The following is a 26,847-nucleotide window of genomic DNA, read 5'->3' as shown; positions in this document are numbered from 1 at the left end:
GCCATCTAAAAAAACATCCAGTCCCGGAAGTTCTAGGCCTTTTCCGGAGTTTGGACCATCACTCCCATCCCCCCACTATGTCAAGTTTTTAATTTAAACCAGAACCAATGAGCAAAGAAGGAAGCCAATACAAATTATTGGTGGTCTGGAAGGGAGCCTGGGGCAATTCCCATACAAGTAGTCTTCCCTTGCTTAGGGGTCTGATTATCATTATTATTATTTTAACCAAGGCCCAAACCTGCTCTAATATGGTTTGGAGGAGTCTCCTTGAATAGCAAGCGAATTTGTACTCCCAGCAGCAATTTATTCCATGACTTTAAGATTTCTTAACTAAATCCATGTAGCTACATCTTTAGGTATTTCCATATATGTTATCTCATTCATCCTCACAATAACCCTAAGGTTGTACAAGTAGTAAATAGTTGAGACAGGATTGGAACCTAGATGTTTCTGATGTCCAAGCCCTGTTTATTCCACTATGGTATACTGCTTTGGTTATTGGCTGTATAACCTTGGGAAAATCACTTCTTGTCTATGACCTTCAGTTACCTCATCAGTAAAGTGGGTATGATGATTACTACCTTTCATAGTTGTTAAGTTCAAAAGTGATAATATAAATTAGAAAATTAAAGTAGAAACATCAGTGGTGGTTATAGCTGATAAATGTACCAGGTGGAAAAGGAGTAATTTAAAACATTATTTCCCCTTCTCCCTTAAGTTAAAAAGAATAACAGCAAAAAGAGGCCAAAGGAGACTCTCTTGAGTAAGTTGTTGCTCACCAGACCTGCATGGCTGGCTCTTCGTTGGCTGGACCTTGTAAAAATGGGGTCTGAGTACAGTCAGGAATTTCTGAGGGCATTTCTGGGATGGTTTGCCTGTGGTGGTAAAGGTCTAAAACCTTACATGGGGCTAACTCCATCCTTGGCCTTGTTCAGTTGGCCCTCCTTGTGTGTCAAACGGGGACTACTACAAGAATGCTAACAGGGGTGTGGGCCTGATAGAGTTATGGTTTGTTGTTGTGGGAAGCCAACATGACTGAGAAAGGAAGACCCATTCCGGGCAAAGACGTTTATTGAGGCCTACTCTGTGCTAGGCCAGATTGTGAGAGGGATGTAGTTGTGAGTCAACCCTCTATTCTCATGGATTTTACAATCTAGTGGGGGTATAGAAAAGCCCTCAACTAACTCGTAAAAACAAGGCAGAGTGTAAGGATCATATCAGAGCAACTAAGAGGTGGGGTGGAATTTCCTAGAAGGTTTCTTGAAGTAGGTGGCATATAAGCCAAGCCTTTAAGGATGAGGATTTCAAGTAACTGATTGGTTATTTCAACTGAAGAAGGCAGCATGAGAAAGTGTAGGCTGTGTTATGTTTAACTTGGCAGGAACTAAGGCCTTGTACTGAGTACATAACACATTCTAGTGTCTGAGGATATAGAAATATATCAGAAACAGTCCTTGCCATTGAGGAGCTCTCAGTCTAGTGGGTAGACAGATGTAAAGTCATTAGAGTGATGATGACTTCATAAGGTAGAGAAGAAATGTTAAAAAGAAGAGTGTGTAACTCCGACTTGGGAGGTCAGGAGATGTTTTGCAAAGGAGGTGATACTTGAGTTGTGTCTTGAGAAAGTAGGAGGGGTTTGCCAGGTGGACTAAGGGAGGAGTTGGAGTGCTGCAGGCCCCTGAGCTTTTTTATTGAACAGTCTGAGTATGGTAGGCAGCAAGTGGGCTAGGAGAGTATTCTTTCCCCTTCCCACCTAGATTTTCATTTAAGAGTCTTCTCTTTCGATATCACCCCCTAATAGCCGATGGTTAAAATGAAAAGTATTGGAGTCTGACCTGGATTCTAATCCACCAGCTATCTAATCAGCTTTATGACCTTACGTATGACACATATTTGTGTTTCAGTTTCCTAATTTGAACAACTTATTTATGTCTCAGTTCCTTCACTTATACAATTTAAAAATAAAGCGTCCAGCACTGATTCTGGCATATGTAAAGTACCACTATTATTTCCTGTCATTATCTCATTTAGTCCTCACAAACAACTTGGACTTTGGGTATAATTTCCCCCATTCTTCCCAAGCAGAAGCTTAGAGTGGGTAGGTGACTTGCTTAAAGTTCTCAGGACAATCTGGAGTTGTCTCTGCCTCCACAGCTCGTGCGACTTAATTTCATCTCCGCTCCGGGTTTTCTCAGGCGGCCCCAGCGGCAGGCTCCAGTCCGGCGGCAAAACCTCCGGCGCCAGGATTTGGGCGCCGCCGCGGCCTGCGCCCAGAGGGCGGGGCCAGGCGGGGTCGGGCGGGGCGGGGATGGGCGGGGCCAGGCGGGGCGGGGCGGGCGAGAGGAGGGAAGTTGTCGAAGTTAGGGGAGACGCCCGCCCGCCCGCCCGGGCCTCGCCTCCGGCTGCTCCCTCCGCCTCTTCCCCGCCCCGAGCCCCCGTCAGCCCGTCCTTCCTTCCCCTCCCGTGCATGATGGAAACACCATGGCTGCGGCGGCCCAGCTCTCTCTGACACAGGTAACGCCACCCGCCAGTCCGCCTGGCTCGGACGGCCGGTGTCCCCGGCCCCCTCCCCCACCGTCCTATGGTTCACCGACCTGGGCAGTTTCTCTCCGCCCCTGGCGGGGCGGCCGATACTGAGAGCGAGCGCGCGCGCGTGTGAGTGTGTGTATGTGTGTGTGTGTGTGTGTGTGTGTGTGTGTGTGAGAGTGTGAGTGTGACTGGGGGAGGACGCCATCCCGAGACGGCAGCTCAACCGCGGCAGCCGCGACCCCGCCCCGGCCGGTCGGCGCCGCAGCCCCGCCCCACGCGGCGCCCCCTCCTCCCGACCCCGCCGTGCCCCCCGCCCTGCTTGGTGTGTGCCCGCTCCTCTCACTCCAGTTCCCCTTCACCCACCCAGGAAGTTTCCTCCTTCCAGGCCAGAAGCACCCCAGGTGAGCTCCTGTTGAGCTCTCGCGGATCAGCCTCATCCTCGGGTCAGCCCTTGCCCCACACGACGCTCGCCCTCGGGACAGGCAGAGTCACCTTCCTGAGCCAGGCGCTCAGGGTCGCCTCCAAGCCAGTCTTTCCTCTCTAAACCGGCCTTTTCCCAGCGGAGTCCGACGAAAACCCTTCTCCAGCAGATTTCTCCAGTCAGTCTCTCTTCCACATAAGTCTCATTCTACCAGAGCGCGTACTTACCTTGCTAGCCCTTCCTGGATTCAGCCTCTTCCCCTCCTGATCAGGTTTCCTGCTGGGTCAGATCCCCCGATTCAGTCTTTTCCTCCTCAGTTCTGCTACCACTCCTACCCGGTGGGCTCTATCGCTGTCCAAGCGGAAAACAGGGAAGCATCCTTGAACAGGTGTGATGGTCCCACCAGTCTTGGTGCTGGGAAGGACGTAAGAGGTCACGTGTACTGGGGGAATCTTCACCAAAACCTGTTCTCAGGGTCTTTTCTCTTGCCATTCTGCTTCCTTCAGAGTCAGTCCTCGTGCTTCCCAGAAGACCGCTCAGCATCACTCTGGGAGCCTTGTTCCTCCCTCTCTGTAAAGAAAGCCAATTGTAATCTTCCCGTGATGTCCTGAATGGTGAGGGGGATGTGCACCTGTCAGTCCCTTCCCGCTTTTGACCACCACCCCAGCCTCACCTTCTCAGCCTGTTCTCTGCAGAGCTGGTGGCCATGGACTTCTCCGTTGGGGCCCACCCCAGCCTTCCTGCCTGCCCTGTAGTATCTCCCCGCCACCTTGTAGTCTCCTTGGCCTGGATTCGTCAGGGCATCTAAGGCAGAACACTGGGATAGGTTATACATTGGGGCGGGAGAGTTTCCTGTGTTGGGATCAAGAGACTTTGGGGGTCTTTTGCCTAGCATTCAAGGATAGAGATACTGAGTGAAAAATGTTCTCCCCAGGAACCAGGAGTCACGTTAATAACTTGTGCCTCAGTTAGCATAACTAACTTCGGCTTGCAGGAATTTTCAGCTTCATAAGTGAAGTCTGTTTCTTTCCCAGTTTATTTGGTGTTGCTTATCCTATTTTGACAAGCAGATGTTGGGGAAGAATACTTGGAAAATGGTGATTTAATCTTGGTAGCCAATCTCTTTGGAAGGGTCCTCCTGAAAACTCAGATTCGGGGAATGACAATATTGACTTTTGGGTGTTCACTTTTTAAGTCTAGTTAGTGATATGCATTAAGCAAGATCCTGTTGGCAGGCTGTTGCTTTCTGGCTCTTTTGGCCAATTCCAGCGGGAATTCTCCCCTCTTGAAGATTTTGTTCCCCTGAGGACTTCTGTAGATTTGCTTCTTAATTGTGTGCATACTTTATTCTCTCCTTGGGTAAGACCATGTTTTCAGTTTCTATTTACTATCATCTCTGGATATTTTCTTCAGGCTCTGTCAATTTTATAGACAGTTAAGTAATTTAAATATGTTCTTGTGGTTATATATTTAAATATTAACATCTACACAAAGTTAATACTGAATCAGGAGTATTATCCTTCATTATTTCACATATAAGAGAACAAACACTGATGGTTCATTTATATTGAATAGCCAAATAAGTCAGTTTAGAATATTTTGATTTTAAGACATTAAGAGGCAATAAGGTATATTGTAAAGGCACAGGAAAAAGAAACTTCCCAAGTGTTAGTATATGCCTAATGTGCCTCCTTGTTATTTAAAAACTTCGCTGATTTGTGTTTTTTAATTTAATTTTTTAACTGCTTGAGGCAAATAAACTGAGATAACAGTGCACCCTGGTTTCACATTCATTATTGATTTGTTTATGTCACCATCTCCCCCCTGCCCCAGCACACATTTAGACATAGCTATACTCAAGTGAGATCCTCCAGGGCAGGGACATCTTTCAATTCATCTGTTTCCCTCAGTGCCCATCTGGAAGAAAGTGATTAATAACTGTTTGTCTTATGAATGGCTGAAAGTTCTAAAGGGCTGTATGACAGTTACAAAGATTAAACTGATGCTGAAGTTAGTTTCTGCCTCTGATCATGAGATGATAATAGTTTTGGAGTAGGTTCATTCATTCAACCAATATTTGTTAAGTACCTTTTATGTGCTATGCACTGTACTGGGATTGTCTTGTGTATAATTTTTTGCCTTTATCAACTAAGCAAAACTAACAGTTGGGGGAAAAACACCTGAAAAATATTTTAATTTACTCTTTCCTTCCTCTTTCTCCTGCCTGCCAACCAACCCTCCAACTCCCCAACCACCAAAATAAATTATGTAAATTATCATGGTCTAGCTTCTAGACAGGATAGACTATTAGAATAATGAAATGTTAGTTTCATTCCCAGCTCTGTCAGGAGCTAACTGTATGGCATTAAGTCTCCAGGCCTCAGTTTTCTTAGCTTTAATATTCATTCAACAAATATGTACTGACCATTTATTATGTACTAGGAATTATTCTAGGTACTGAGGATATACTAATGAACAAAATAGATGGTAATTCTTGGAGCTTGGAGACAAAAAACACATGGAACTTACATTCTAGTTGGAGAGTTTGAATTAGCTGATCTAAGGACCTTTCCAAAGAACATTCTTTTTTATAGATCATATTCTATGATTTGGAGATCTAGTGGTGACTTTCCTACGGTACTTTAGTGCTATATAGCCTTAGTGGTTTTTTTTAAAATAAATTTATTTACTTATTTATATATGGCTGCATTGGGTCTTGGCTGCTGCATGCAGGCTTCCTCTAGTTGCAGCGAGCGGGGGCTACTCTTAGTTTCAGTGCACGGGCTTCTCATTGTGGTGGCTTCTCTTGTTGCGGAGCATGGGCTCTAGGTGCGTGGGCTTCAGTAGTTGTGGCTCGTGGGCTCTAGAGCGCAGGCTCAGTAGTTGTGGCGCACGGGCTTAGTTGCTTTGCAGCATGTGGGATCTTCCCGGCCCAGGGGTCGAACCCGTGTCCCGTGCATTGGCAGGTGGATTCTTAACCACTGCGCCACCAGGGAAGTCCAGCCTTAGTGTTTTTTAATTTTAATTTTCTTCGCTAGGTATTCTATTCTTGTCAATAAGAAGTAAAACTTGAGTGAGAAAGATCTTGTGATTTTTGCTTATGGTGGCAGATTACAAAAAAATATTAATGCTTCCTCTTTTTAAACTTTGCTGATTGCCCATTTCTTCCTTAAGGCTGTATCTCTAATAATAATGATAATAATACTATTAGCTTCCCTTTGGGTGTTACTGTATGCCAAGAATTTTACTTCACTTAACCTAACACTCCATTTTACAAATGAGGGAAATAATTTACGTAAATTAGTAAGTGATAGATCTAAGATTTGAACCAAAGTCTGTAGGACTTCAAAATCTGTCCACTGTACTTCTCTGTGTACTACATGCCCGGCATATCCATTGCTCCCTTGTATTTTTTATTCTTTTTTTCAGTATATGCCTTGTTTTCCTAATTAGGTACTAAACTTCTTGAGTATGGAAGCATTATCTTTTGCCTCTGAATCTCCAGTACCTTTCATGGTTTCTTGACAGTACAATTGTGGGTGCGCAAGTACTGCTCTTGGTGATGAGGAAGGTTTTGTTTTATTGAAAGATGGCATAATATGAGTATTTTAAATAATCATCCATCAGTTCAGCTTTATGCTGAAGTTTTCTTGTTTTAATTTAGCAAGGATTCTTTTTTTTAATAATAAAAAAGCCTTTAGAATGGGACTTAATTAAAACAATCTTAATATTTGATCAAAAACAATACATGCTATAAGGATACTTTTTTTTTAATGCTGTTTTTAAATTGCAAGAGTGATAAAACTGCATTACAGAAAATTTGGAAATTGGAGGGAAAAAAATCTCCCATAATTTCAGTTTTTGGTGTTTATTTTCAATTAAAGTAGACAGTATGTGTTACTATGGGTATCACCTTTGCGGTCTGGTTTAACAGTTATGATGGTAAATACAGGGCAGAGTGTGAAAATTACAACATGTTCTCAGAAGCAGAAAAGGAGTATTTATTCAACATGACAAACCATTTGAGTTCCTACTATGGGAAAGGCACGATAATGATATTTTTCTTTTTTGCCTGCAATTACAGTCCAGTATATTCAGGAAATCTTTGTTTCCTTGAGCAGTATTTAACAGTTTTCAAAAATGGCTTGGAATGTTCAGCATTTGGGAGGAGCTGTCACAGTTAAAATTAATTAGGAACAGTTGGTTTGTCCAATAGAGTGTATTCTTTTGTTTTCACTCTATTTGCAGACAGAACAATGGTAACAGACTAACATGTAGTAGAAAAAGATTGAGCATCTTTATTTAGTAACGAATCATAGTTCTAATCTCCTCTCTCACTAATAGTCTAATTTAAGGTCTCAATCTAAGGTGTTTTACTTGCTCTTCAAGGAATTTTAAACACAGTTATATGCTTCTTTGTTTTGTGAATTTTGGACTTAATAAAATTGGAACTCTGGAAACCAAAATCAGGAAAATGGCTTAAGCGAGAGAAGGGGTGGGAGAGGGAGGTATGTAGGGAGGGGGGGGGGGGAAGATCCATTGATAGAGGTCTGGGTAATTTGGAGAATTGATAGAAATAAATGAAAAATTAGGCAGAGTTCGTTAGGCAAACCCATATACTAAAAGTTCATTTTAAAGTAGTGGAAGTCTCATCAACAAGATAAAATATTATATCTTCATTAAAAATTATGTTTATTAGGAGCTTTTGTTAATCTGAGGGATGTAATTTGAATGCTGTATTACAGTACAGTGGAAACATTTTATTTAGACAAATAATCTAATCCACTTAAGCATCATAGAAAAAAGACTGGAAGAAAAAACACCAAGATTTTATGATAGCATGGTTATAATTTTTACTTACCTTCTTTTCAACAGTGAGCATGTATTTCTTCTGTAATCAGCCAACTTAGCATTTCTATTTGACAACGTTTTTGAAAATTCACCCTTTTAAATTGAAATCAATAACTATATGTAATATTGATATCAACTATACTTCAATTAAAAAAATAAATAGCTATATGTTAGGTAAAAATTTGTGTTCTAAGATGGCATCTATCTTCACATTTCATCTTAAACATTCCCGTGTTTGGGTTTAGAGAAATTGGCCAGAAGAATGATAAAAATTATTATCACAATTGGTTTGGAGAATTCAGTCAGAGGACTAATTTATAATTTTGTGTGCTGCTTTATAATTTACGAAGCATTTTATGCTCTCTCATTTGATCTTCACAATAATCAGTAAGCTAGACTATTATTATCATTATTTCAAATTAGAGAATACTGAGGCTCAGAATTTTGACTTAGGTTTATGCTGGCTCTTTTCCTTACCGACTGTAAAACTTCTGTTAAAAAAAAAATTCACACACACCAGTGAAAGTCTCCATCCTGCTCTTGGCCTTCAATCCCATTCCAAGAGGCAGTCATTCTTGATGTTTCTTGTGTGTATTTCCAGCAATAGTCTGTGATGTAGTTGCAAAAAATATATATATATATATACACACACACATATATGCACACACACACATATATATAAGATATGCTATATATATAGTGTGAGTGTATGTATATTTCTTTTGAATAAGCTGCGTATTTTGTGGCTTATTATTATTTAGTGTAATTGATCTAGGAGATTGTCCTGTACAAGCACATGCAGATTTCCCTCATTATTTCCAACACTTGAGAATATTCCTTTATATGAATATACTGTAATTTATTTAACTAGCCACCTAATGATGGACTTTTATATTGTTTCTGATCTTTTGTTGTTACCAGCAGTGCTGCAGTGAATATTCTTTTATACATCTTTGTGCACATGTGTATGTGCATTAATTTTTAGTAGGTATAATTTGGGGCCAAAGGATATTTTTAATTTGGATAGATACTGCCAGTTTACATTCAGAAAGGTTATACCATCAACAGTGTTTGTACCTTTTCCCCATCAACGTGGTATATTATCAAGTTTTGGTCATTGTTAACCTGGTATATAATAATGATGTTTGTTGAAAGTTGGCCTCATGCACTGTGCTTCCCTATCACATAAGTGTGAGCTTTTTAATGTTTTGTACAAAAGTAAGATAGAAGTGAGGTATAAGAAACTTTGTGATATAAATAATGCTTTAATGAATTGCAAGTGCAATTAAAAAATAATGGTTGGTACTACAAAGCTACAGTAATCAAAGCAGTATGGTACTGGCACAAAAACAGACACATAGATCAATGGAACAGAATAGAGAGCCCAGAAATAAACCCATGCACTTATGGTCAGTTAGCCTATGACAAAGGAGGCAAGAATATACAATGGAGAAAAGACAGTCTCTTCAGTAAGTGGTGCTGGGAAAACTGGACATCTACATGTAAAAGAATGAAATTAGAACATTCTCTAATACCGTATACAAAAATAAACTCAAATGGATTAAAGACCTAAATGTAAGACGTAAAACCATAAAACTCCTAGAAGAAAACATAGGCAGGACACTCTTTGACATAAATTGTAGCAACATTTTTTTGGATCTGTTTCCTAAAGCAAAGGAAATAAAAGCAAAAATAAACAAATGGACCTAATTAAATAAAGCTTTTGCACAGCAAAGGAAACCATCAACAAAACAAAAAGACAGCCTACTGAATGGGAGAAAATATTTGCAAATGATATGACTGATAAGGGGTTTATATCCAACATATATAGATAGCTCATAACTCAACATCAAAAAAAACCCAACCTGATTAAACAATGGACAGAAGAACTGAATAGGCATTTTTGCAAAGAGGACATGCAGATGGCCAACAGGCACATGAAAAGATGCTCAACATTGCTAATCATAAGGGACAATGCAAATCAAAACCATAATGAGATATCACACACCTGTCAGAATGACTATCATCAAAAAGAACACAAATAACAAATGTTGGTGAGGATGTGGAGAAAAGGGAACCTCCATACACTGTTGGATGTAAATTGATGTAGCCACTGTGAAAAACAGTATGGAGGTTTCTCAAAAAATTAAAAATAGAACTACCATGTAACCCAGCAATTCCATTCCTGGGTATATATCCAAAAAAACACAAAAACACTAATTTGAAAGGATACATGCACCCCAATGTTCATAGCAACATTATTTACAATTGTCAAGACATGGAAGCAACCTGTGTCCATCAACGGGTGACTGGATAAAGAAGATGTGGTATGTATATATATGCAATGGAAATATTACTCAGCCATAAAAAAGAATGAAATTTTGCCATTTGTAGCAACGTGGATGGACTTGGAGGGCATTATGCTAAGTGAAATAAATCAGACAAAGACAAATACTGTATGATAGCACTTATACGTGGAATCTAAAAAATACAAGCTAGTGAATATAACAAAAAGAAGCAGAGTCACAGATACAAAGAAGAAACTAGTGGTTCAGTGAGGAGAGGGAAGGGGGAGGGGCAATATAGTGGTAGGGGATTAAGAGGTACAAAATATTATGTATAAAATAAGCTACGAGGATATATTGTACAACATGAATATAGCCAGTATTTCATAATAACTATAAATGGAGTGTAACCTTTAAAAATTGTGAATCACTATATTGTACAATTGTAACTGATATTGTACAGCAAGAACACTTCAATTTAAAAAAAAGAATAATAAAGGTTGGAGGTCTTTTAAAAACTTGTTTTTATGCAGTACAACTATGCAAAGAAAAGTAAGCCTCACTTCCTCTTTAGATTGGGAATTTTGTAATGGGGATTTAACAGTACCAGGAGTTTCCCATCTGAAATAATCAAGCTGCTTATTTCTTGTTATGTCTTCAGTAAAAATTTGGCCAAGAACATACTTTTGGGGGGAAAACTTCTATATTACAATACTTTTTTTTTTTAAGATCATGGCTTCTCAACCTTGGCACTGTTGACATTTTGGGCCAGATAATTCTTTCGTGTGGGGGGCTGTCCTGTGCATTGTGGGATGTTTTGCAGCGTCCTTATCCACAAGATGCTAGTAGCACTCTTCCCAGCTGGGGCCATCAAAATATTTCCATACATTGCCAAAAATTTCCTGGGGCACAAAATTGCCCCAAGTTGAGAATCACTGATTTAAATATACTTTTTAAAGTTAGTGATCCACTAAGGCATTTGGGAATTACAGAAATATGTGCTTTCTTGGGATAGGGACAGAGGGAATAGTTTATCTTCATATTTTAATTTCTAAACCTGCCATGAGCCATGAATGACTAATTTTGCATGGATATTGAGCTTAAAAAAATGATAAGACAACTGAAAATTGTGAACTTAATTAATTTTATGTGTGATTTCTCTGCCTTTCTTAGTGTGGTCTTACTTTAGTTGTGGAACAATTCTATCTAGTGGGCTAAATATTAATGCAAAGATCCTGGAAGGAAAACATTCTTATGCCACTATTGAGAAGGAATAGGACTGATGTAATATAAACTAATAAGCAGTAGGTACTTTTAGGTGATTTACATATATTATTTCACTTAATATTCACAGCCTTTCTATGAGTAGGGATTAATCTTCTGCATTACTTACTCAGGGTTGTGTTGTAAGTGGTAGATTTGAGATTTGAACCTGGGCACATCTGTTCTAAAGCACATTTGCTATGCTGCTTCCTGTAAACAGCCATTGACAATATTTCAGACAAATTTAGGGATAAAAATGAACATTCACATGATATTACATTCCTCTATTGTTATGTAAAAGGAGCAAATTACTCAGTGGGATCTGTGTGTGAGTGTGTGTGTGTGAGAGAGAGAGAGAGAGACAGAGAAGAGGTCAGTTTGAGGATAATAATAATGCATATTGAGAACTTATGATTTGTCAGGCACTGTTTTCAATAATCCTTACAACCTGTTAACCAGATCATCCTTATTATTCTTGTTTTATAAAAAGAGAAAACTTAGGCACACAGGTGAAGTAACTTGTTCAAGGTCAAGCTACTGTTAAGTGGTAGAGCCAGGGTTATAACCTAGGTAGTGTAAACAGCTTATATAAATTGAACGAGTCTGTATTTCTGAGGGCAAAATAGCTCTGACAGAACTAATTAATGGTGCCATTCCTTGGTTATAACTGAACATATGTTCTAGGCTGCAACATCTTACGTGAAAATCAACTTTTCATTGCATAGACCACATCTCTAGAAAGTGATTGTTGTACCAAGTTATAGTGGAGGGTTTTTGTAGACATGATAGAAGGTAGTTTTACATTTTGCTACCTCTAGGAATTTATTGCTTATGAAAACCTAAGCTTATTTAGGTTAGTGTACGTCACGCCAGTATTTATGTTTAAGCTAATAGTCTCTTGGACATGGTAGTTTGGACTTGGAGTTCCTTCAGTATCGTATTACTAAAGATCATACCGTGTATCAGAGAAAATTTTCCCTAAAAAACAAACTATTTTACTAAGTAAAATAGAACTGCTAGGTCTGGGGATTTCTGGTGCTCCAGATATGAACAATTGTTGAGAGCTAGGGTGAAAAAATGGGAGTCTCGGGCTTTGCAGTCAGAATGTCTTGAGGTAAACAAGACTTATTTTCCTTTAACCTAACTAAAAAATTAATTATCTTTTGAACTATATCTGCATTTAGAAATATGAGCCATATCAAGTACTTTTATTTTATTTATTTTTTTAATACTTAAAAAATATTTTAATTTATTTTTGGTTGCGTTGGGTCTTCGTTGCTGCGCGTGGGCTTTCTCTAGTTGCGGTGAGCGGGGGCTACTCTTTGTTGTGATGCACAGGCTTCTCATTGTGGTGGCTTTTCTTGTTGCGGAGCACGGGCTCTGGGCATGCGGGCTTCAGTAGTTGCAGCATGCGGGCTCAGTAATTTTGGCTCGCAGGCTCTAGAGCGCAGGCCCAGTAGTTGTGGTGCACAGGTTTAGTTGCTCTGTGGCATGTGGGATCTTCCTGGACCAGGGCTTGAACCCGTATCCCCTGCATTGGCAGGTGGATTCTCCGCCGCTGCACCACCAGGGAAGTCCTCAAGTTCTTTTTTTTTTTTTTTTTTAATAAATTTGTTTATTTTTGGCTGTGTTGGGTCCTGTAGTTGCAGTGAGTCGGGGCTAGTCTTCATTGCGGTGCACGGACTTCTCATTGTGGTGGCTTCTCTTGTTGCAAAGCACGGGTTCTAGGTGCCCAGGCTTCAGTAGTGGTGGCATGAGGGCTCTAGAGCGCAGGCTCAGTAGTTGTGACACACGGGCTTAGTTGCTCTGCGGCATATGGGATCTTACTGGACCAAGGCTCGAACCTGTGTCCCCTGCATTGGCAGGCGGATTCTTAACCACTGTGCCACCAGGGAAGCCCCAGTCCTCAAGTACTTTTAATAAAAGTACTAGAGGTACTGAATTTATAAAATGTTTAAAAATTGTTTTTTTGTTAAGAGATGTTCTTTGAGCTTCCTGCCCTATTATTTCATTCTTTTTATTTCTTCTTTGGCTGCATTGGGTCTTCGTTGCTGAGCGTGGGCTTTCTCTAGTTGCGGCGAGTGGGAGCTACTCTTCGTTGCGGTGTGCCAGCTTCTCATTGCGGTGGCTTCTCTTGTGGTGGAGCACGGGCTCTAGGTGCGCAGGCTTCAGTAGTTGCAGCACACGGGCTCAGTCGTTGAGTCATGTGGGCCCTGGAGTGCGTGGGCTTCAGTAGTGGTGCGTGGGCTCAGTAGTTGTGGCGTGTGAGCTTTAGGGCGCTCAGGCTTCAGTAGTTGTGGTGCGCGGGCTCAGTAGTTGTAGCTCACGGGCTTTAGAGCACAGGCTCAGTGTTGTGGCTCATGGGCTTAGTTGCTCTGTGGCATGTGGGATCTTCCCGGACCAGGGATTGAACCCCTGTCCCCTGCATTGGCAGGCAGATTCTTAACCCCTGCGCCACCTGGGAAGTCCTATTTCTTTAAAATTAAAAAAAAATTACTTTTTAAACAGCCATATTGATGTATGATTCACATATTATACAATTTATCCATTTAAAATGTACAATTCAGTGGTTTTTAGTCTGTTTATAGTCATGTGCCACCATCACCATGGTCAATTTTAAAGCATTTGTATCACGTGAAAAAGCAATCCCTTACCCTTTAGGTATCATCCCTTCTCCTCCATGCTTCCCCCAGCCCTAAGCAACCACTAATCTACTTTCTGTCTCAATAGATTTTCCTATTCTGGACTTTGTATGAATGTAATCATATAATACGTGGACTCTTGTTGCTGGATTCTTTCATTTAACATAATGTTTTTGAAGTTTATCCAAGTGTAGTAAGTATCAGTACTTCATTACTTTTTATGGCCGAATAATACTCAGTTTTATTGTTAAACCACATTTTGTTTATCCGTTGATGGACATTTAGGTTGTTTCCACCTTTTGACTATTATAAATAATCCTGCTATAAACATTCATGTATAAGTTTTTGTGTGGATACGTGTTTTCATTTCTGCTGGATATATCAGGTCATATAGTAACTCTATGTTTAATTGCTTGAGGAACTGCCAGACTATTTCCAAAGCAGCTGTACCATTTTATATTCCCACCAGCAGTGTGTGAGGATGTGGATTTCTCCACATCCTCTCAAATAATTGTTACTATCTGATTTTTCAATTCTGGCCATCCTAGTGGGTGTGAAATAGTATCTCATTGTGGTTTTGATTTGCATTTCCCTGATGACGAATGATGTCCAGCACCTTTTCATATGTTTGTCAGCCATTTGTATATCTCCTCTGGAAAAATGTCCATTCTCATCCTTTGCCCATTGTTTGTCTTTTTATTATTGAGTTGTGAGAGTTCTTTATATATTCTAGATAAAAGTTCCTAATGAGATAGGTGACGTGCAAATATTTTCTCCCATTCTGTGGATTGTTTTTTTACTCTCTTGATAATGTCCTTTGATGTACAAAACTTCAAAATTTTATGAGCCCAAGTTATTTTTTTTCTTTTGTTACTTGTGCTTTTTGTGTGATATTTAAGAATCCCTTGGCAAATCTCAAGTCATGAAGATTTATCCCTGTGTTTTCTTCTAAGAGTTTATAATTTTAGCTTTTACACTTAGGTCTTTGATCTGTTTTAAGTTAATTTTTATATATGATGTAAGGTAATGCCTTCTTTTGCATGGATATACGATTGTCACAGCACCATTTGTTGAAAAGACTATTCTTTCCACATTGAATGATCTTGTAAAAATCATTTGACCATAGATGCGTGAGTTTATTTCTGGACTCTTAATTCTATTCTGTTGATCTGTATGTCTCTCCATGTGTAGTATAGCACTGTCTTGATTACAGTTGCTTTATAGTAAGTTTTGAAATTGGAAAGTGCTAGTCCTTTAACTTTGTTTTTCTTTTTCATGATTGTTTGGCTATTCCATGTTTCTTGCAATTCCTTATGAATTTTAGAATCAGCTTGCCAGTTTCTACAAAGAAGTCATTTGGAATTCTCATAGAGATTGCACTGACTTTGTGATTAGTGGGAGTAATGCTGTCTTAACAATGTTAAGTCTTCTGATCCATGAACATGGGATTTTTTTCCATTTATATATATAATTTTGTTCAACAATGTCTCGTAGTTTTTAGAGTATGAGTTTTGTACTTCTTTGTTAAATTTATTCTTAAATATTTTGTTCTTTTTGACTTATTTGAATGGAATTGATTTCTTAATTGCATTTTTACATTGTATATTGCAAGTATATAAAAATACAAATAATTTTTGTATATTGTCTTTGTATTTTGCAACTTTCCTGAACTCATTTGTTAGTTCTAATAGTTTTTTAGTAGATTCCTTGGGAATTTTTATATATTAGAGCATGTCATCTGTGAATAGAGATAGTTTTACCTCCTCTTTTCCAATCTGGGTGCCTTTTATTTCTTGTTCTTGTCTAATTTCCCTGGCTAGAACCTCCAGTACAGTGTTGCATAGAAGTGTTGAGAGTGAACATTCTTGTCTTGTTCCTGACCTTTGGGAGAAAGCATGCATATGTGTGTGTGTATGTGTGTGTATATATATATATATATGTTCAGTGTGTATATATATATATTCAGTGTGTGTGTGTGTGTATATATATATATATGTTCAGTGTGTATATATATATATTCAGTGTGTGTGTGTGTATATATATATATATATATATATATATATATATATATATATATTCAGTACTTTGAAGGTGCCTAGTTCAGCCATTGATTGTTTAGGAAATCTAGTATTATTTGAAAGGGGTTTAATTCACATTTTGGTTATGTAGCTCAGGGTTTCTTTTTTTTTTTTTTTTTTAATTAATTAATTTATTTATTTATTTTTGGCTGTGTTGGGTCTTCGGTTCGTGCGAGGGCTTTCTCCAGTTGCGGCAAGCGGGGGCCACTCTTCATCGCGGTGCGGGGACCGCTCTTCATCGCGGTGCGCGGGCCTTTCTCTATCGCGGCCCCTCCCGTCGCGGGGCACAGGCTCCAGACGCGCAGGCTCAGCAATTGTGGCTCACGGGCCCAGCTGCTCCGTGGCATGTGGGATCTTCCCAGACCAGGGCTCGAACCCGTGTCCCCTGCATTAGCAGGCAGATTCTCAACCACTGCGCCACCAGGGAAGCCCCGCTCAGGGTTTCTTGAGAGTGGTCCTGTACTATCAGTGTCACCTGAGAACTTCTTAGAAATGTAAATTCTTAGACCTCAGCCCAGTCCTATTCTGAATCAGAATCAGAGTGCAAGGGATGGGGAATTACTTAGCTTTTTGCATGGTAAATGTAGTTCATATTTTAAAAAACTAATAATGCTACTAATGAGTAATACATATAGGGTTTTAAATATATGAAGCATGTAATATTCACAAAGACTGCTTATAGTAGGTATTCCCTCCCTTCTTCCCTTCCTTCCATGGAAACAACCCAGAGAGGTTGTCAGTTTCCTATGTTTTGGGGCAGTGATTAAAAGAGTGAGCTCTGGCATTGTTCTGCATGGCTTGGAATTCTAGTTCTACCGTTTGCTAGCTGTGTGAATTTGGGCAAGTCATTTAATCTCTTTGTGTTTAAGATTCTTCATATGTAAGGTGTAAGAGTGTCCATAGAATTGTGAAAATTAGATGAGATAATACAAGTAAAGTGCTGAGAATAGTGCCTGGTCCATAGTAAGTCCTTAATAAATATAAATATTTGCAATTACAGTTATTATTGGTTAAGAGCACCCAGCCATGGTCCATTTCTCATAACTTTCTGCTATATGTTTCTTGCTGTACCTGAAATTCATTCCTTTCCTTTGCTTCATTCATTTGACAAATACTCAGTACCTACTATCTGCAAAGCACTGGTGTCCGTATTATGACATTACTTGGTGAGCAAGACAAGTCACTGGCCCCATGGGTTAATATTTCTAGTCAGGGGTCTCCCAATAGAAACAAATAGATAATAAATATGTCAGATAGTGATAAGAGGTAGGAAGAACAATAGAACAGGATTAGGGAAGAGAGTGCCATAAGGTGGCACTTTAGATAGGGTGGTCAGAAAGGCCTCTCTGAGGACGTTATATTTGATCAGAGATCTGAATGAAGTAAGAAGTGAGACATATGAATGAATATCTGTGGGGATGTTCCAGGTAGAGGGAACAGCAAGTACAAGAGTCTTGAGATAGGAGTGCTCTTTGCAGCTGCTTGACTGGTTCCTTTATGATTTAGTTTAGGTGTCACTTGTAAGTGACTTCCTCAGCTTTTTCTTAGTTTGTTATGAAATAATTCAGACATGACTTTTCTTTGTATGTCTCCCTTAGGTGTCACTGATGCCATAGCAACTGTGTTTGCTCCCTCTTGATGTACTTATTACAATGAACTGTTACTGTCTTTTTTTTCCCACTGGACTGAGTTCTCAATGTCAGGGATGATAGTTTCTTATTGATACTTATTTTATTATTCCCAGTATTTAGGCATATAGATGTACAATAGATGTCTGAATGAATGAGTAATGAATGAACAGCCAAGTTTCTTACCTTCTTATTTCCTCAGTATATTTCTCTCTGTACTTGTTTCTGCTTGGTAATAATGATAGTAAGTACAATTTATTTGAATACTTTTTTGTTTGTCTAGAAGTCAGCTTTTAGTGCATCAAATACATTTTTGTATTTAGCCATTGTGTTATAATTTCTCTTTTTTTTTTCTCTATCTTAAGACTAAGGTCCGGGAGGGCAAAGAAGTTGTTCTGTTTGTTCATCTCTGTATCAGAAGCGCCTAGTGTAGTAACATATCAGCAATTGTTTGAATGCGGGATATGTTAGTATGCTAATACATTGAGTCTTCTACTGAATCCCGTAGACTATATAGCATAAACCATATTTGTATAATATTCCAATAGACCCTGAACTAGGAGCTTTAAGCAAAATAAATCATATTAGATATTCTTAACCCTCCTAACTGCTTTCCCTCAGCAACACCAATGTTCATATAAGTGCTCCAACTAGAGTTACATTTTCTCAACTAGAAATTGAGATATATGGTCCAATAATTATACAGAATACTTGAAATTCAGACTGGATGAGTATTTTTTTTAATACATCTTTATTGGAGTATAATTGCTTTACAATGTTGTGTTACTTTCTGCTGTACAACAAAGTGAATCAGCTGTATGCATACATATATCCCCATATTCCCTCACTCTTGAGCCTCCCTCTCACCCCTCTAGGAGGTCACAAAGCACCGAGCTGATCTCCCTGTGCTGTGCAGCAGCTTCCCACTAGCCATCTGTTTTACGTTTGGTAGTGTATATAGGTCAGTGCTCCTCTCTCACTACGTCCCAGCCTCCCCTTCCCCTGCTGTGTCCTCAAGTCCGTTCTCAACGTCTGCATCTTTATTCCTGCCCTACCACTAGGTTCATCAGTACCATTTTTCTAGATTCCATATATATGTGTTAGCATAGGGTATTTGTTTTTCTCTTTCTGACTTCCTTCACTCTGTATGACAGACTCTAGGTCCATCCACCTCACTACAAATAACTCAATTTCGTTCCTTTTTATGGCTGAGTAATATTCCATTGTATATATGTGCCACATCTTCTTTATCCATTCATCTGTTGATGGACATTTAGGTTGTTGCTATGTCCTGGCTATTGTAAATTGTGCTGCAGTGAACATTGTGGTACATGTCTCTTTTTAAATTATGGTTTTCTCAGGGTACGTGCCCAGTAGTGGGATTGCTGGGTCATATGGTAGTTCTATTTTTAGTTTTTTTTAAAGAATCTCCATACTGTTCTCCATAGCGGCTGTATCAATTTACATTCCCACCAACAGTGCAAGACGATGCCCTTTTCTCCACACCCTCTCCAGCATTTATTGTTTGTAGATTTTTTGATGATGGCCATTCTGACCATGTATGATACCTCAGTATGGTTTTGATTTGCATTTCTCTAATGATTAGTGATGTTGAGCATCTTTTCACGTGTTGGTTGGCCATATGTATGTCTTCTTTGGAGAAATGTCTATTTAAGTCTTCTGCCCATTTTTGGATTGGGTTGTTTGTTTTTTTGATGTTGAGCTGCATGAGCTGCTTGTATATTTTGGAGATTAATCCTTTGTCAGTTGCTTTGTTTGCAAATATTTTCTCCCATTCTGAGGGTTGTCTTTTCGTCTTGTTTATGGTTTCCTTTGCTGTGCAAAAGCTTTTAAGTTTCATTAGGTCCCATTTGTTTATTTTTGTTTTTATTTCCATTTCTCTAGGAGGTGGGTCGAAAAGGATCTTGCTGTGATTTATGTCATAGAGTGTTCTGCCTGTTTTCCTCTAAGAGTTTTATAGTGTCTGGCCTTACGTTTAGGTCTTTAAGAGACTGGACGAGTATTATCTCCATACACATGTGCCAAAATTATCCCTTCTTCCAATTCCACTGTAGAAATTCTTGTTCCTACTATCTTTCAGATAGACGTTAAGCAATTGCAGATTCTGGTCGAAGTAATTCTCTACAGAGACTGCATGAATGATTAGTAGACAACCTCCAGAGCAATATTTAAAAGAGGAGTTTGCTAAGTAAGCCAAATAACAGATTGGTGGAATGTGTATAGTTGAAGGTAACACACTGCTAGTATTTTACTAAACTATGGATTGAAATGCTACAGATCTTTCCACATTATGTTATAGGTAAGCTGACAGTGCTTTTCAGTCAAAGGTTCAATTTAGCTGAAAAAAAATGCTTTGTGTTTCCTGGTTTTTCAGTTTATTTCCAGGAAAAGACAATGAAACGTTTGTAAAGATGGTTCATCATATGAAAGTTGGTCAATACACCACTTTAATAGAATGAAGGAAAAAAATCGTGATTATCTCGATGCAGAAAATGCATTGACAAAATTCAGCACCCTTTCATAATTAAAGTATTCAATAAACTAGAAATAGAAGGGAACTTCCTCAACATGATAAAGTTCATGTATGAAAAACCCACAGCTAGCGTCATACTGAACGGTGAAAGATTAAAAGCTTTTCCCCTATGATCAGGAGCAAGATGAGGAGGCCTGCTTTTTCCACTTCTTTTCAACATAGTAGTGGAAGTTCTAGCCAGAGCAGTTAGGCAAGAAAAATAAACAAAAGGCATTCAAATTAGAAAGGGAGAAGTAAAATTATTTGTTTGTCAATAACATGATTTAAAAAAAAATTATTGTGGTAAATAACATGAGATCTACCCCCTTAACAAAATTTTAAGTGTATAGTACAGTGTTGTTAACTATAACCACAGTGTTGTATAGCAGATCTCTGGAACATGGGTTCTTTGATAACCCAATATCAATTCTTTTGGATAAACACCAAGAAGTGGGATTGATGGATCATATGGCAGTTCTATTTTTAATTTTTTGAGGAGCCTCCATACTGTTATGTTTTTTTATATGTAGAAAATCCTAAAGATTCCACAAACACACTTTTAGATCTGACAAACAAATTTAGCAAAGTTGCAGAATACAAAATCAACACACAGCTGTATTTTTATACACTAGAAGTAAACAATTCAGAAAGGAAATTAAGAAAACAATTCTATTTATAGTACCATCAAAAAGAATAAAATACTTAAGAATAAATTTAACCAAGGAGGGAGAAAGGCTTGTACAATGAAAACTGCAAAACATTGCTTTGACTTAATGTTTAATTAAGAAGGAAAATGGTGGGTAAATGTGTGCAATTGTGATACTATAGGGAAAATGGTGGATAAATGTATGCATTTGTGGGCTAATAATAAAAAATTATTCTTTTAAATTATCTTTATTTTGATATTAAGTTGTGTTAAATAGAAGGTGGCCCTTACAACTGAAGGTGTTTTAGAATTGGAAAATATGGTAATACCTGTTATGGAGGTTCAGATGATACAATGCATATGAAGGATGCTAGTAAGATGATGGTAAAGGTAATAACATTGATAATAAAGGCAACAAACCTAAGAATTAAGAGCAAAAGTCCTGCAATCAGACTTCTTGGATTTGAATGCTGGTGCCAACTCTTAAATAGGTATGGGAATTTGAGTCAGCTACTCAACTTATTGATGTCTCATTTTCCTCATCTGTAAAATGGATATAATAGTATGTGCCTTGTCAGGATAAATGGACTCAGTGGGTAAAGTGGTTAAGACTAGTACCTGGTGTATAGGAAATGCTCAAAAAGGATTCAATATATGTTATTTACTATGAAGCTGTAAAATGACGACGTTTGTGTATATATGATTTAAAAATGTAGTGTATTTAAGTTCATACTTTATAATTTAACTTGCCTTTTTTATTTATTTATTTATTTATTTATTTTAAAGGATATTTATTTTACTTTTTTTTTTTAAAGGAATTCCTTTATTTTTATTATTTATTTATTTATTTATTTATTTATTATTGGCTGTGTTGGGTCTTCGTTTCTGTGAGGACTTTCTCTAGTTGCGGCGAGCAGGGGCCACTCTTCATCGCGGTGTGCCGGCCTCTCATTATCGCGGCCTCTCTTGTTGTGGAGCACAGGCTCCAGACGCGCAGGCTCAGTAGTTGTGGCTCACGGGCCTAGTTGCTCCGCGGCATGTGGGATCTTCTCAGACCAGGGCTCGAACCCGTGTCCCCTGCATTGGCAGGCAGATTCTCAACCACTGCGCCACCAGGGAAGCCCATAACTTGCCTTTTTTAAAAGCAACATTTCATTACTGATTCTTTTGGGTCTCTTGGAACTCCATTAACTGAAAATTTTCTTGTCTCATTTGTGCAAAGCTTATATTTTTTTCCCTATCTAATCTACTCTTCATTTGTCTGTATTAAATTTCAGCATGCTTGTTTACCTTCAACTAGCACAGGTCAACTTAACTAATCAAATCTATTAGTTCTGGCCTATTAATCATCCTGCTCAATTGGGTGTCAACAGTAATCTCTGAGGGTTTGCCCTCTCGTATTTTGTAAGTTACTACATTGATGAAAATTCTTTTTACCAAATTCTTTTCTGTTTTGAAAAGGAGTAACGGAACAACTAATAAACATGGAAAAAAATGTTTTCTCAATTCATTTTAAGAAATTAATTTATTTAGGAAATGGTATTTACTTCAAATTATACTTGAGATAAAAAAGGTTGTGTGGATATATTTTTGAAAATGTTAGGTCTATAACATGAAAAGAATTGAAATAGCAAACATTACTGTTGGTTTATATTCTTTGGTTGGGTCTATATGGCTCCAAGTACCAGTCAAGAAGTATAAAACTCACTTTATCAGCCAGTTTTATTCATTCTTACGTCAGAACTTTTTCGTGCAAGTAATAGGAAATGGCAGTTCTAACTGTCTTAAGTGGAAAGGAAGTATGTTAGTTTATGGAATCGATAGGTCCAGGAGTAGAGCTGGCTTCAGATGTGTTAGCATCACAGTGATACCACTACTCAATTTTTCCTTCATATCTTGTCTCCAGTCTCAGGTAGGCTTTCCCATTATAGCAGTAAAATGAGCACTAAAACTTCAGGTTTGTATACTTTATAACTCCAAATCTGTTGGAAAAGAGAGCCTCTTTTCTGGTAGCTCCCACAAAAGAACTGTGGTTTTCTCTGATTGGACTAAAGTCACATTTCTACTTGGGATAGTTGTTATGGAAAGTGGGTTGAAGAGTAGGTTTGGCAGAAAAATTTGAGGTTACGCATTGTTATGGGTTGAATTTTGTCCCCCCTCCCCCAATTTATATGTTGAAGTCCTAACCTCCCAGTACCTCAGAATGTGACTTTATTTGGAAATAGAGTTGTTATAGATGTAATTAGTTAAGATGAGGTCATACAGGAGCAGGGTGGGCTGCTAATCCAAAATCACTGGTGTCCACATCAAAAGGAGAAATTTGGACACAGACACACACACAGGGAGAATGTCATGTGGAGATTGGAGTTAAGCTGTCACATGCCAAGGAACTACCAGAAATAGGAGAGAAGACTGGAGCAGATCCTTCCCTAGTACCTTCAGAGGGAGCTTGGCCCTGCTAGCATCTTGTTTTTGGACTTCTGGCCTCCAGACTGTGAGACAATAAATTTCTGTTCTGCAAAGCCACTCAGTTTGTGGTACCTTTTTATGGTAGCCCTAGCAAACTAATACAGTGATCACGAATTTATAGTTAAACCAGTGTGTCCTGTTGAGTGACTTTTTTAGTGGCAGCCTTAAAGAAGGAGGATAGTTGGGTTCATCCAGGTTTGGAGTTTTGCTATCCTGGTGTGTTCTAAAAGAGGAACAAGGGAATTTAGGTTAATGACAAGAGGGTTATTGATGTGATACACCGTAAAATATAAACTGAATGATGAGGAAAGTAAAGCCAAAGAGACGGTCTGCTCTGATGGATCACAGTCGAAGTAAAAGGGTCCATGGATAAGAGGCCTTGTAAAGGTCAAAGGATGATAACTTGAAAGAGAAGGTTATGGTTGGAGAACAAGATGCTTGAAATAGTGGTTTGGGATATAGAGGAGTTTTGGATAACGGTAAAAGGGCCAGAAGTGATGTTACTATGAGAGTAACAGGATGACTGGGCCATAATATATCCATGTTGATGGTACATTGTATAACTGTTTTGGAGAGACCACTGGTGTTAAGGACGTCAAGGAAGTAAGTAGCCAGGTTGTTGGATGGGTTGTCCAAGTCCATGGTGAAGTCATCCAGTTTGATGGAGGTTTAGGGTGCAGAGGAAGACAATGAGCCATGTGCCAAAGCCTTAGATGAGTGAAGTAGAGAGACCAGGAGGTTAAAATATAACAGTGATAAGGAAAGGGAGACAGTAATTTTGCTGAAAAGAGAAGAGCCTCAAAAGAGTAGAGCTTTATTTTTTCTTTGTTTTTAAAACAAAGATAATGTGGACAAGCTGCACAGGTGAGCAAAGAGGGTTTTAATCCCATTTCTAGAACCTGAGATAGGCAGGAGGTTAAAACTGGACAGCAGCCATTTGAGAGGGCTTCAAGGGAGGTGAGAGATTGTTTCATTTAGAGCAGGGGGTTGGAGGTAACATTCTGAGGAAAGACTGTCAGGCTTTCTCTTCAGGAGAGGACCAGCTGTTATTTCACGTAGGGAGGTGGAGGGAACATTCTCAGAAGAGGTTGAGGAAAAAGGGGCTTGCTTACTTCCTTCTGTGCTAGACTGGTAAAGCCCTTGAGAGCAAGGGATGTATAATTCATCACTGTGCCTGTCTCAATCTTTGGCAAGTAATAGGTTGTCAATAAATGTTGAATCAATTAATTTATATTCCCAGCAATGTTTGAGAATTTACTGTAAGAAGGAATTTCACTAATGATCATTTATTCAACTCATATTTTTTGAGGGCTGTAGGTATTGCAGATTTGATGGTGAGCAAGATAGATGTGATTTTCTGCTCTCATGGAACAAATATTATAGCGAGGGCAACAACAACAAGAAAGCAAACAGACAAAATGAAAACAAGTTGTAACAGGTCTCTGAAGGAAACAAGCAAGGCTGAAGTAGAAAATTTAAAAAACGGCCTACTTTATGATGATCCAAAAAAGTCTCTGAGTGGGTAACATTTAAGCTGAGTCCTAAAGAAAATGAAGACACCACCTGTGCTTTTCAGGAACAGAGAATGACATGTGAAAAGACTGAATTGGGACAGAGCTCTTTTAGAAGAACTGAAATATCAGAGTGAAGTTAGTGGCCTTAAGTGAGTCTGGAGAGGCGAGCAGAGGCTGGATCGTGCAGGGACTCAAAGCCACATCAAGGAGTTTGGATTTAATTTTTTGTCAAATGAGAAGCCATTGAGGGGTTTAAACAGAAGAATGTTATATTCTTATTTATATTTACATATACTCTGCAATCTGTGTGGAGAGAATAGAGAGAAAAGAATAAAAGCAGAGAGGATGGATTAAAGGTTCTAATAGTCAAGATGAGATATGAACTATGATACGGAGAGAGGTGGATGAGTTCAACATATGTTTTGGAATTAGAGTTGATAGCATTTGCATATGATAGATTGAAAATTGAGAATGAGGGATATTCTGACTCTTAGGTATTTGGCTTGTGCACCTACCTAGTTGGTGGTGGGAGAGGAATAGATTTTTGGAGGAAAAAAAAATACAAGTTCTATTAGATGTTTGGGAGACATCCAAGTGGAGATGTAAAGTAGATGGTATATAAGTTGAGAGTTCAGAGAAGAGGTCAGAACTAAAGGTATCAATTGATATTCATCAACATAAGTGTAGTATTTGAACCATGGGAATTGATGTGATCATCTGGTTGTCCAGATGTGTAGAAAAAGGACATGAGAGATGAAGTTGTGAATGTCCTTTGTAAAAAGTAGGGACTTCCCCGGTGGTCCAGTGGGTAAGACTCCAAGCTCCCAATGCAGGGGGCCTGGGTTCGATCCCTGGTTGGGGAACCAGATCCCGTATGCATGCTGCAACTAAGAGTTCGCATGCCGCAAGTAGGATCCCACCTGCTGCAACTAAGACCCAGTGCAGCCAAAAATAAATAAATTAAAAATAAATATTAAAAAAAGGTAAAGTGCTGTAAAATGCAGGAAGTGGTTATTTTGTTTCACTTGTTCCTTATTTGAATTTTTATAAATCCACATATTAGTTATTCATGCTTAAAAATAATGCTTCTCCCAGTGATTTCTGTTTATTTTGGGCTGGCTAGAATGACTTATGTAGGACTCACTGTCTTCTGACGAGAGACCAAAACTAGTCTTTGTATTCATTCTTTGACACTTTGCCACCCAGATTTTTGGTCAGGTTGAATTGGATTTAACAAAAGCTAGTCCATTGTTGCTTTGAGTTGCTGGTATGGTCTCTTTACACCCATTGTTTTTCAGTAGTATACAGCTGTACTGTCTTTTGAAATTCTTCTGTCTACTTAAAGTCCCTTTAATCTTTCAATTCTGATAATCTCCAAAGCAAATGTATTCTTGTATTCAGAGTTTGAAAGCTTTCTTTAGAATACTGTTCTTAGAGTGTTCCTAGGTCTTTGCCTGCTAACTATGTTATCAATTTATAAGGGTTTGTTATGGAACAAGCATGAGGTGTTAGCATGTTTGCAGAATGGAGCATTGCAACTTTTACTAGAATATAAGCTGTTTAGAGGGCAGGAACCCTGTGTGATTTTTGTAACCCCAGATATCTGAGCCTATTGTTCTATACTTAGAAGGCATCCAGTACATGTTTATTAAATTATTAAATGAGTTATGAATAACAGAGCTTAGGGTTTATACTGTTCATTCTTTAAGGGAACTGCTCAGATGGCTGCTTGTGTTTTGTTGGGCTCCTCCCCACCGGCTCTCACAGTGAGGACTGCTCAGATGACTTGCTTTTCTCTACCCTCTATACCCAGCTCCTTTTTAAAGTTTCTTTATTACTGACTTGCTCTTGACTCTCCAGACAGCTTCTGATTGCTATTTCCTTTGTCAGTTTGGATTGCTGTCGATCACTGTCGCTCCTCTTTATTTTTTCATTCTTGTCTTCTTCCGTTTACTGTTTGTTTCCGCTCTGTTTTCCTTTGTATTGTG

The 26,847-nt window shown here is 38.8% G+C and overlaps 1 protein-coding gene across 4 annotated transcripts in view; it reads left to right on the top strand.

Moving 5' to 3' along the window:
* Positions 1–2,339: 2,339 nt before the first annotated feature.
* EPS15 (epidermal growth factor receptor pathway substrate 15) overlaps positions 2,340–26,847 on the top strand; it is a 160,421-nt gene continuing 135,913 nt past the window's right edge. For all 4 annotated transcript variants that reach the window (XM_057556973.1, XM_057556970.1, XM_057556967.1 and 1 more), the window contains exon 1: positions 2,340–2,514. In XM_057556973.1, the coding sequence (XP_057412956.1) occupies positions 2,482–2,514 (33 nt within the window). In that variant the 5' untranslated portion in view covers positions 2,340–2,481. The remainder of the gene's footprint in view (positions 2,515–26,847) is intronic.

This window comes from Balaenoptera acutorostrata, chromosome 1 (assembly GCF_949987535.1).
Source record: "Balaenoptera acutorostrata chromosome 1, mBalAcu1.1, whole genome shotgun sequence".
In the NCBI taxonomy this organism is placed as follows: domain Eukaryota; kingdom Metazoa; phylum Chordata; class Mammalia; order Artiodactyla; family Balaenopteridae; genus Balaenoptera; species Balaenoptera acutorostrata.
Note: the sequence above shows the minus strand (reverse complement) of the source record. Positions and strands in the feature narration are given on the sequence as shown.